This window comes from Silurus meridionalis, chromosome 1 (assembly GCF_014805685.1).
Source record: "Silurus meridionalis isolate SWU-2019-XX chromosome 1, ASM1480568v1, whole genome shotgun sequence".
In the NCBI taxonomy this organism is placed as follows: Eukaryota; Metazoa; Chordata; class Actinopteri; order Siluriformes; family Siluridae; genus Silurus; species Silurus meridionalis.
Window position 1 is genome coordinate 1010001 of NC_060884.1, and position 12500 is coordinate 1022500.

The 12500-nt window shown below is 48.4% G+C and overlaps 1 protein-coding gene across 8 annotated transcripts in view; it reads right to left on the reverse strand.

The window, feature by feature from the left end:
- Window positions 1-12500, reverse strand: part of rptor (regulatory associated protein of MTOR, complex 1) — a 67469-nt gene that overhangs the window by 25756 nt on the left and 29213 nt on the right. For 7 of the 8 annotated variants that reach the window (XM_046838169.1, XM_046838031.1, XM_046837793.1 and 4 more), the window contains exons 8-12: window positions 11921-11980; window positions 10202-10302; window positions 8550-8694; window positions 8315-8390; window positions 7713-7814 (exon numbers count right to left, since the gene is read on the reverse strand). In XM_046838169.1, coding sequence (XP_046694125.1) covers window positions 7713-7814; window positions 8315-8390; window positions 8550-8694; window positions 10202-10302; window positions 11921-11980 — 484 coding nt within the window. The remainder of the gene's footprint in view (window positions 1-7712; window positions 7815-8314; window positions 8391-8549; window positions 8695-10201; window positions 10303-11920; window positions 11981-12500) is intronic. The other variant, XM_046837869.1, reaches the window with a different exon arrangement.

Genomic DNA, 12500 nt, shown 5'->3' on the forward strand with positions numbered 1-12500 from the left:
ACGCCTCTTGCCCCGGGTTAGCGACCGGAGCGAGGTTTCGTGCACCGGCAAGCACTACTCACATTTTCTTCAGGAAATGTCCGGGTCTAGTTATTCTTCTTACTTCTTCCGCCGATTTTCGGCGCGTAACTTGTCCCGCAGTTTTCATCCCAGCACCACGGGTGATACCTCAAAACGTGCGGCCTGTTCGTGTGAGGTGTGCTATTACTTTTATAAGGAATCCGCCCGCGTTTTCGCTCACGTGATTTAAAACGCGCGAAATTTTTCCCATAGACAATGAATGGGGAACAACTTTCGATCGTCATATCTCAGCCTCGGCGTCCGACATGCACGTATGGCATATCGACTCGTAGGGGGTCCGGAGCGGTCGCGAATGTATGGTTCGAATTCGGATCCGCTCGAATTCGGAATTCCGGCTCAAACAGGCCCCATAGAGAATGAATGGGGAAAACGGACAAAAAATCCCTGCTGGGCCGGTGTTCGCCCGACACGCGTTTTCGGCATATCCAACCGTCCGGGGTCCGGGGCCGAACGCAACGATGCCACCCGCTTCATCGAATACCCCCGGCAAGGTGGGGCAAAGGGGCAAAAACCCTCAAAATTTCTAGATTACATCAAATCTATTCCGTTTTTGGCTTTTTAAGGCCCCGTTCACCCGACACGCAATGCGGCATATCCCTCGTCCGGCCTGGCCTCCCGGACGTCCCGGTATTTTTTCGAATTTTAGACCCCAGGGGGCAATAGCTAGGGGGCAAAAAGTGCCCTATTGAAAATGAATGGGGAATTTAAAGATCGAGCCGCGGCTCGGCCCTCGAGCGTCCGACACGCACGAACGGCATATCCACTCGTAAGGGATCCGGAGCCGGTCGCAATAATATGTCCCGGGAATTCCGGATCCGCTCGGAAATTCCGGAATTCCGCGTCAAACGGGCTCCCATAGAGAATGAATGGGAATCCGAGCCGCCGCGGATCGGCCGGCGTCGCCCGACGCCTCGTACGATGTATCGTCTCGTCCGGGGCGGAACCCGGATCGCGCCCGTACGCCCCCCGTCCGTCGGATACCCCCGGAACGGCGAGCAGGGGGGGCAATTGATCTCCCCCATAGAAATGAATGGGAAATCAGCTCTCATTCACATACATTGACACACACAGAGTGAATGAGCCAGGGGAAAGCACACAGGCCCCAGGCATGCCATACATCGATTTAAACAGCCCTGGTGGGAGAATTGCATCATAGGAGATGCTAGAACCCCAAAATAAATGGGGGGGAAGGGGGGTGGGGGGCTAATAAGCGGGGGTCTAAAAAAAGACAGGAAGGGGACGTGTGACGTATCAACGGACTCGGCCCGGCGTGGGGAGGCGCATCGCGGGTCGTACGGTGACGTCACGTGACGTCACACCAAGCCACGCCCACACCATTAGCCAGAATAAGGCGAAAAACCGACGCCCTCGAAAACGGGCGTGCGATACGTCGAAACGCTCGGCAAGGCGGGGGGAGTCTAACCCCGGGCGAATTTCGCCCGTCACGTGACGTCATAGGCCACGCCCACCGCGCAAACCCATCGGCTTCCCGCGTCGCCTGACCCGCTCCGACCCGGACGTGTCACGTGCCTATCCGCTCGGCACGGTCCCGGGAACCTCCAGCGGAGCGCCGTTTTGACGGCGCGTTTAGCCACGTGACGCCACGTGGGCGGGAACGTGTGAAAACGAAAACGGCAAACCTCGGGCTGCACGGGCGCGACACCTCCGATCGCTCGGCACGGCGAGGAGCGGACGCCGCGTCTCGCGACGACGTCACGTGCCGTCACTGGCCCCGCCCCCTCGAATAAAAACTGCCACAAACGTGCCTGCCTGGTATCGAAACGCTCGTCTCTCCGAGTACGGTCGCATCCGGTGGGCACTAAAGACGATACGCCTCTTGCCCCGGGTTAGCGACCGGAGCGAGGTTTCGTGCACCGGCAAGCACTACTCACATTTTCTTCAGGAAATGTCCGGGTCTAGTTATTCTTCTTACTTCTTCCGCCGATTTTCGGCGCGTAACTTGTCCCGCAGTTTTCATCCCAGCACCACGGGTGATACCTCAAAACGTGCGGCCTGTTCGTGTGAGGTGTGCTATTACTTTTATAAGGAATCCGCCCGCGTTTTCGCTCACGTGATTTAAAACGTGCGAAATTTTTCCCATAGACAATGAATGGGGAACAACTTTCGATCGTCATATCTCAGCCTCGGCGTCCGACATGCACGTATGGCATATCGACTCGTAGGGGGTCCGGAGCGGTCGCGAATGTATGGTTCGAATTCGGATCCGCTCGAATTCGGGAATTCCGGCTCAAACAGGCCCCATAGAGAATGAATGGGAAAACGGACAAAAATCCCTGCTGGGCCGGTGTTCGCCCGACACGCGTTTTCGGCGTATCCACCGTCCGGGGTCCGGGGCGATCGCAACGATGCCACCCGCTTCGAATACCCCGGCAAGGTGGGGCAAGGGCAAAACCTCAAAATTTCTAGATTACATCAAATCTATTCCGTTTTTGGCTTTTTAAGGCCCCTGTTCACCCGACGTATTTTTTCGAATTTTAGACCCCAGGGGCAATAGCTAGGGGGCAAAAGTGCCCCATTGAAAATGAATGGGAATTTAAAGATCGAGCCGCGGCTCGCCTCGGCGTCCGACACGCACGAACGGCATATCCACTCGTAAGGGATCCGGGCGGTCGCAATAATATGTCCCGGAATTCCGGATCCGCTCGAATTTCCGAATTCCGCGTCAAACGGGCTCCATAGAGAATGAATGGGAATCCGAGCCGCGCGGATCGGCGGCGTTCGCCCGACACGCCGTCTGACGTATCGTCTCGTCCGGGCGGAGCCGGATCGCGCCATCGCCCGTCCGTCGGATACCCCGGAACGACGAGCAGGGGGCAATTGATCTCCCCATAGAAATGGCGAATTTTGCCCGTCACGTGGCGTCATAGGCCACGCCCACCGCGCAAACCCATCGGCTTCCGCGTCGCCTGACCCGCTCCGACCCGGACGTGTCACGTGCCTATCCGCCGGCACGGTCCCGGGAACCTCAGCGGAGCGCCGTTTGACGGCGCGTTTATGCCACGTGACGCCACGTGGGCGGAACGCGTGAAAACGAAAACGGCAAACCTCGGGCTGCACGGGCGCGACACCTCCGATCGCTCGGCACGGCGAGGAGCGGACGCCGCGTCTCGCGACGACGCCACGTGCCGTCACTGGCCCCGCCTCGAATAAAACTGCCACAAACGCGTGCCTGCCTGGTATCGAAACGCCGTCTCTCCGAGTACGGTCGCATCCGGTGGGCACTAAAACGATCGCCTCTTGCCCCGGGTTAGCGACCGGAGCGAGGTTTCGATGCACCGGCAAGCACTACTCACATTTTCTTCAGGAAATGTCCGGGTCTAGTTATTCTTCTTACTTCTTCCGCCGATTTTCGGCGCGTAACTTGTCCCGCAGTTTTCATCCCAGCACCACGGGTGATACCTCAAAACGTGCGGCCTGTTCGTGTGAGGTGTGCTATTACTTTTATAAGGAATCCGCCCGCGTTTTCGCTCACGTGATTTAAAACGCGCGAAATTTTTCCCATAGACAATGAATGGGGAACAACTTTCGATCGTCATATCTCAGCCCTCGAGCGTCCGACATGCACGTATGGCATATCGACTCGTAGGGGGTCCGGAGCGGGTCGCGAATGTATGGTTCGAATTCGGATCCGCTCGAATTCGGGAATTCGCTCAAACAGGCCCCATAGAGAATGAATGGGAAAGCGGACAAAAATCCCTGCTGGGCCGGTGTTCGCCCGACACGCTGCTGACGTATCCACCGTCCGGGGTCCGGGGCCGATCGCAACGATGCCACCCGCCGTCGAATACCCCGGCAAGGTGGGGCAAAGGGGCAAAAACCCTCAAAATTTCTAGATTACATCAAATCTATTCCGTTTTTTGGCTTTTTAAGGCCCCCTGTTCACCCGACGTATTTTTTTCGGAATTTTAGACCCCAGGGGGCAATAGCTAGGGGGCAAAAAGTGCCCCATTGAAAATGAATGGGGAATTTAAAGATCGAGCCGCGGCTCGGCCCTCGAGCGTCCGACACGCACGAACGGCATATCCACTCGTAAGGGATCCGGAGCCGGTCGCAATAATATGTCCCGGGAATTCCGGATCCGCTCGGAATTTCCGGAATTCCGCGTCAAACGGGCTCCCATAGAGAATGAATGGGGAATCCGAGCCGCCGCGGATCGGCCGGCGTTCGCCCGACACGCTCGTACGACGTATCGTCTCGTCCGGGCGGAGCCGGATCGCGCCATCGCCCCGTCCGTCGGATACCCCCGGAACGACGAGCAGGGGGGGCAATTGATCTCCCCCATAGAAATGGCGAATTTTGCCCGTCACGTGACGTCATAGGCCACGCCCACCGCGCAAACCCATCGGCTTCCCGCGTCGCCGGACCCACTCCGACCCGGACGTGTCACGCGTCGAACCGCTCGGCGCGGTCCCAGGAACCTCCGGCGGAGCGCCGTTTCGACGCCGCGTTTCGCCACGTGACGCCACGTGGGCGGGAACGCGCGAAAAACGAAAAACGGCGAACCTCGGGCCGCACGACACCTCCGATCGCTCGGCACGGCGAGGGGAGCGGGACGCCGCGTCTCGCGACGACGTCGCGTGACATCACTGGCCCCGCTCCCTCGAAAAAGAAGGCCACAAACGCGCGTGCCTGGTATCGAAACGCTCGTCTCTCCGAGCGGAGCGCGCCTCTAGCGTTCGGCACTAAAACCGAAACGCCTCTTGCCCCGGGTTAGCGGACGGAGCGAGGTTTCATGCACCGGCAAGCACTACTCACATTTTCTTCAGGAAATGTCCCGTTCTAGTTTTTATATTATTATTATTATTTTCTTTTTCAACATAAAACATATTTATAGATGATTTTTGAATAGAAATTAAACATTTATATATTACATTTAACTGAAATTAAAATGTGAAGAAAGCTGAACTTTATATTTCTACTTAAATATTTATCAAATATTATAAAATATTAAATAAATAATAAAATGAGACTAATAATTAATTTCTCTTGCTGAAAAAAAGAAAAGGTAAATTTATAATAATAATATGTGAAAAAAATAATAAATTTTATATACATTTTTAATATTGTCATATTTTGCCATATTGTGTAATTTTTTAAAAATACGTGTTGCTAAAATCTATAAAAAAAATTCTATAAATAATTAATTAATCATCCTACTTAAAATTATAAATAGCTAAAAAAAAAACTTCCACTTTATAAAAGTAAAAAAGGATTCGAAAAGTGCCAACATAATCTCTATATGTAGCATATAAAGTGGGTGTGGCTAGTGTCGGCTCCGCCCTGTCCAATCTCACACTGTGTATCTAACTCGGTAATTGGTCATCTGGTACATGAAATTTAAGCAATCCTTCCAATCTCACCCACAGAGCTGCCAATCAAGCATGCTCATTACAATACAAAGCCACGCCCACTGGCACATTTCTCCAATCGGTGATTTCAGCTGCAGTTTATTTCGTTTTATTCTTGTGTTTTCTGAGATTCAGGGGAAAATTCCCAGTATTCCATTAACTGCCCACACGACAGAGTACCAATACCCAGAATTCCCTACACGTGTGAGCTCCAGTTTAAAAATAATAATAAATAATAAAAATAACGCAGCAGACGTCCGGTCCAGGTCGCAGTGCCAGGGGAGGTATTTATAGAGCTCCGGATCACGTCAAAGCACTGACCGAGAAAATTACACAGCATGCACCGGGGGTCAGAGGGTGCCAGGGCTGTTCCTCATGTCCAACGGAAACACCCGTAAAGAAAGTGTGTGTGTGTGTGTGTGTGTGTGTGTGTGTGTGTGTGAGAGAGAGAGAGAGAGAGAGAGACGAATAGATCTAATCAAAGGAGGTAAGAAAGGAAGGGACAGATTGATACAAAAGAAAGAAAAAGAGAGATGGAAGGAGGGAGTGGGAGGAATGAGAGGGAGGTCTGCCTGATTCTGACTGAGACCAAATGTTAGCATTACTCAATGTTTCTGTGTGTGTGTGTGTGTGTGTGTGTGTGTGTGTGTGTGTGTGTGTGTGTGTGTGTGTGTAGGAGAAGTGTGAGAAAGGCAGCTGAGTTTTAAGGCGAGCGTAAAAAAAAAAAACATTCTTCATCCATCTGGGAGGCAAACACACACACACACACACACACACACACACACACACACACACACACACACACACACACACACACACACACACAGGATATTGGAGAACAAAAGAAAGGAAACCACACACACTCTTATGTAATGGAGACAGGATAGAAAGAGGATAAAAAAAAACGAGAAGTACACACTCGGGCCGTGTCCCAAATTGCACTAGAACAGTACAATTCTACACTACTGAGCATTTTGTATGTAGATATTTATACAGAAAAGAGAAATCAGGGTAATCTGTTTTTTTCTCTGCGTATCGATCGCCGCTGGTTGATCTCCTCTTCACTAGTGTTGTAGAGGTGAAATGCATCATGGGTAGGGTAGTTCAGTTCCACAGTGCTCGTTATGAGTTCAGGAGTCAGGAGTGAACAAAGAGAAAAGCGCTTCGAAAACTTTTTCTGGAAAATGCAAAAGAGCTAGAACCAATCTCCCCCTCTCTCTCTCTCTCTCTCTCTCCCCTTTTATTCCCTCGTTTTTATGGCTCCCACTAGGGCACTTCGCTCGGCCCTGGATCGCTGACTAAACACAAAACTACACACTTCACAGCAGGGCGTGATCCAAATTTCATCAAGTGCTCGTGTCGGTGCTGCAAATCTCAACGCTAAAGTAGCAGCAAGAAAAAAAAAAATAAATAAACACAAACAGAAAACCCCAGACGACTACTTTCTCACCTCCCTAAAAGCCTGGGTGGTAAAGGGAGGGGTAAAGGGGGCGGGGCTTAGTGATTACTAGTGACCTGCACACTTTTGCTAGGTATAAATATTGCATTTTGAGACGCAGCACATTTAACATTACACCTTTAACTTAATATTTGGTATGGGAAAGTTTAACCCGCTTTAGTGCACAGTATCGGTGTAGCACACTCTGTAGTGCACTAATACACAGTTTGGAACATAACCGCATTCGTACGCAGTATCAGAACTCTTTATTACACTATTAGAGTGGGACAGGAGTAATATATTTACTAATACGTTAAAGAACTCGTCACATTACGACAACTGAAAAAAGTTTCGGAACTCGACGGAGACTCGCGGTGAAACCCAGTGGTGAACAGTAAAGAAGTCAATGTGATCTTTTACTGTACTTAAGTACCTTTATTGTGTTTCTGTACTTCCGTTTGGGGAGACTTTTACTGAGACTTCTCTACATTTCAAACTCAAATATCTCACTTTTTACTCAACTTCATTTTAGTAACTGGTGAAACACGCAGCGAGTCACCAATCAGGATCGAGCGCACGCTCTTTGTTACACGTGTTCTGATCGGCGCTCGGTGTATCTACTGATCACCAACATACAGTTCAACATCAAGCAGAACTTTTAGATAGGAATAAATGATGAAGAAACTCCAGACCCGAACTCACCACAACACACGTGACCTCGTTTACAGGTTGTTGTTTTTTTTAAGTAGTCAAAAAGAAGGTTTTGTGCTCATGATAACTGTAATAGAAATCAATCACATGAGAGAACAGGAAGAGCGAAGTACCTGTAGGACAATAGGGAGCTGCTCAGGTGGGTTTCTGTTCTCCACCCCCATCGTGAGCCACACCTGAAACGCCGTGAGCTGCTCGCCAAAAAACGGACTCTGCTGAGCAGGGGAACACACACACACACACACACACACACACACACACACACACACACACACACATAGCATTTATATTATACAGTGTATAAATCATGCAGGTTAAAAAATCCATATAATTTAAGACACAGTGCTGTCAAAGATGCTCATTAGAATTTTAGGCCACGCCCACCGGAACTGAGCCCATTTCATTGAGCTTTTCATTTTGGCCTTCGGGTTACAAAAATACACAGAATTCCCAGAAAGAGAGAAGAAAAATCTTGCTGTAAATTACTACAGAACACTAATTATTATATTATTATATGTTTATTACGCTGTAATTTACACAATGCATGATTGTGGTTTACTTATTTACAGTAATAGATGTCGGTTCTAGAACTGACCCCGCCCCATGACAGTGACATCAGCTGCTAAGCCCCGCCCTCCTGGAAATAAGCGGGTGTGGTAGGACGCAGATTTATGGTAATTATAAAATGAAATAAGGGTGAGTCGGCGTGTTTTACCCTGAAAGCCGTGCCCTCCTCGATGATGGTGGGAAGCTGAGAGAGGCAGATATCCACGGCCAGATCCCACGCCTGCCTGCGACACGACGCACAGCAAGCATTAAACAAAATCACCACAAATGTCAAATTTTAAATGTATTTAATGTCAATTAATATGGAGTGTGTATTTACTCAGGCTCTCTGTAGGGTGTGTTTGTGTGTGTGTGTGTGTGTGTGTGTGTGTGTGTGTGCTTACCACATGGCGTGCATGTAGGTGGGCGGTAACCTTGGACTGCTGACCGGAGTGCAGTTGTATGACCTCATGATCCTCTCAGCCAATAGAAAGTTCCGGAACAGACTGGCAACCAACAGATCCTGGCGGAAGAGTTTCTGGAAAAGATCTACACACAGATACGGATTTAACACCTCACACCATAACACACACCTCACACTGTATCCTCACACTGTACCCTCACACCGTAACACACATCACACTGTAACACACCTCAAACTGTACCCCACACTGTAACACACCTCACATCGTAACTCACACCTCACACTGTACCCTCACACCTCACACTGTAACACACACCTCCCACTGTACCCTCACACTGTAACACACACCTCACACTGTACCCTCACACTGTAACACACCTCACACTGTAACACACATTACACTGTACCCTCACACTGTAACACACACCTCACACCGCAACACATACGTCACACTGTAACACACACATCACACTGTACCCTCACACTGTAACACAAACCTCGCACTGTAACACACACCTCCAGAACCCAGGTGTAACAATAAACACAGAGCTACAACACACAACATAAAGTTACATAACAGAACACAGTTAAGAACTAAAGTAAGTATGTCTTGTGCAACACAGTGCAGACAAAAACAGTGCAGACAAAAACAGTGCAGACAAAAACCAAAACAAAACACATAATAGTGACCACCAGTAAACCTGCTGTGTACTCTGATTATACAGTGACATGCAAAAGAGGACTATAAACAAACACAATGCAGTGCAGAAACAGCAGTAGCAGCAGTTGCGAGGTGCAGAACAGCATGTAAACAGTATAACACAATAAAATATAAATATAAATAATAGATGGTGGTGGAATGGATTGAGATGAGAAATGAGTGTGTGTTGAGTTCAGGTTGTACAGTTCAGTAACACACAGTTCAGTGAGTGAGTGAGTGAGTCAGTGAGTGTGTGTGTATGTGTGTTTGAGTGTGTGTGTGTGTGTGTTTATGTGTGTGAATTTCAGTTTCAGTTCTGTGTGTTAAGGAGCCTGATGGCTTGAGGGAAAAGACTGTCTGGATGTGACTAACACACACCTCACACTGTAATACATACCTCACACAGTAACCTCACCCAGTAACCTCAAACCGTAAAACACACCTCCCACCGTAACCTCACACTGCAACCTTAGACAGTGACCTCAAACTAACACATACCTCACACTGTAACCCCACACTGTAACACACATCTCACATCGCAACCTTACACTGTAACGCACACCTCACAATGTAACCTCACACTGTTATACACACCTCGCATAGTGACCTTACACTAACACATACCTCACACTGTAACACACCTCACACTAACTCATACCTCACACAGTAACCTCACACTAACACACACCTCACACTGTAACCTCACACTAACACACACCTCACACTGTAACCTCACACTAACACATACCTCACACTGTAACACACCTCACAACAACACATACCTCACGCTGTAACCTCATACCTCACATCTCCGTGTGTGTATGCCGTATCTGTATGTGCCCCTCACACACGTCCTTTTACATGCTCATTAAAAAAAACCATAAGCCCCACCCACAATGGGCGTTTCTCCTAAAGAAGGCGTAGTCTCTGACCTCTAGGTAGCACGTTCCAAGCGATGGTGTCTGTGATGGCGGTAAAGATCCAGTTGAGCTCTCCTAACGGCGTCCTCCTGTCATTCAGACGGCCAGGGATCCTGAAGACACACACACACACACACACACACACACACACACACAGGAAATGAATTATGCAGCAGGAAGTGCAGCGTATTCCACTTCAATCCTTTCCGTATTCATCCCTCATCATCCTCTATCCTGCTTTTTCTTATTGATTCAGCAAGATACACACACACACAAACACACACACACACACACACTCCAATCTTGTGTGTGATCTTTCTTCCTTTATTTAAGAAAATTTTTTATGTAAAAATGAACAAGTGTCTTAAATATAACGTTGTGTGTGTGTGTGTGTGTGTGTGTGTGTGTGTGTGTGTGTGTGTGTGACATTTTGCCTTCAGCTTTGTGGGCAGCATCAGACTCATACACTAAATGTCATATGACCAAGACTTACTGAGCTATAAAGCCCAGTCTGGGACCTTACACACACACACACACACACAGACACACACACACACACACACACACACACACACACACACACACCAAGCTACAAACAAACATGAGAGGTACAAAATGTCATCGATCTATAATTGTGTGAGTGTGTGTGAGTGTGTGTGTGTGTGTGTGTGTGGCAGAGACCAGCTCCACCTGCAGAGGTGAGAATTAAAATCAGAGAGCTGCGACTCCTCCTCGATCTTCACATCAGATCTGTTCTCTCGTTTCTTCCCGACCTTTTCTTTTTCTGTTTTCTATCCATCCATCCATCCATCCATCCATCCATCCATCCAACCATCCCTCTTCCTCTTTCTAATAGTCTCTCTCACTCTACTCTGCTGGTGTTCTATAATTATTCTTTCTCTCTCTCTCTCTCTCTCTCTCTCACACACACACGCACGCACAGAGAGAGAGACAGAGTATTAGCGGGAAAGCCGGGGTGCCCTTCATAATTAATCATCTGTCTCCGGGATGCCCCTGTTGCTTAGCAACGCTATTCTGGAATTCTGTGTTTTGGCTTCATCTCAAATCTCCTCCTGTCACTCAAACCCTAACCGGGGCATCGTGGGGAAAACAAACGTTCGCTTTTGCGTCATAGGGGTTCGGTGGCGATCCAGAAGCAGCCCACGAGAGTCGTGACGGGATAAATGTTAAATCCGGAGCCTGTGTTTGGGACGTGGCCCATAAGTGAGCTGCTGTTATGTTTCTCCTGCTGGAGAAAAAGCGAGGACTGGAGATCCGACCGCATGGCTACAGAACGTCACCCAGAACCATTACATGAGCGCATTTATTATTAGCCCGTGTGAGGTCTTAACGATCAGGGTCAAATGCCAGACGTGCAAAAAAAATTACATGAGTAAAACAAAACTCACGTCATTACAAAAAAACTAACTTTTTTTATTATACCAGGAGCTCAGAGTCATTCCGTGTGGAATAGAGGGAAACAAGAGGTAAAGGTGTGTGTGTGTGAGTGTGTGTGTGTGTTTGTGTGTGTGTGAGAAAGGTGAAAAAGTTGAGGAAAGCTGCACTCGATTTGAAATCACATATGATACTTTAAATCCACCTGAGACATTTACACACTCAAAGAAAAACACACACAAGCACGCACGCACACACACACACACACACACACACACACACACAATCCCCCAGCACAGAACATCCATAAGGATGAAAGAGGAAAACGATTCTTACTTCTCGATCAGGTCCAGTGTGACTCCTGGCACCAGCTTAGCACTTTTCTGCATACAGAACCTACAGAGAGAGAGAGAGAGAGAGATAAATAATAAATACTTTTTATTTATTAGAGTGTGTGTCACTAATACACACACACACACACTCTCTCTCTCTCTCTCTCTCTATAATAAAAAGTATATATATATATATATTTTTTATTTATTAGAGTGTGTGTCACTAATACATACACACACACACACACACACACACACACACACACACACACATACACACACACATACACACACATCTGCCTCGCACTTTGAGTGCATTTTTTATTATTGTTGTTAAACTTAAAAACGTAAACAACAGTACCAGGGGTATAAAACAACAACAACAGAGACATGAGAGTAGCGCAGTGTCAGTGTGGCTGCTCGCTCCGTACTGGAAATATGATTTGTTTTGCCCGTGCATGAAAACGCAAAACATCCATAGTGCTGGTGTTAGCCGCTAACCAGGAAGTGTTTTAGAAGAATTTCTCTTAGAAGGAGAAAATCCTGACAATTTCACAAACTGAGGGAGTGAATGAATGAAGGAT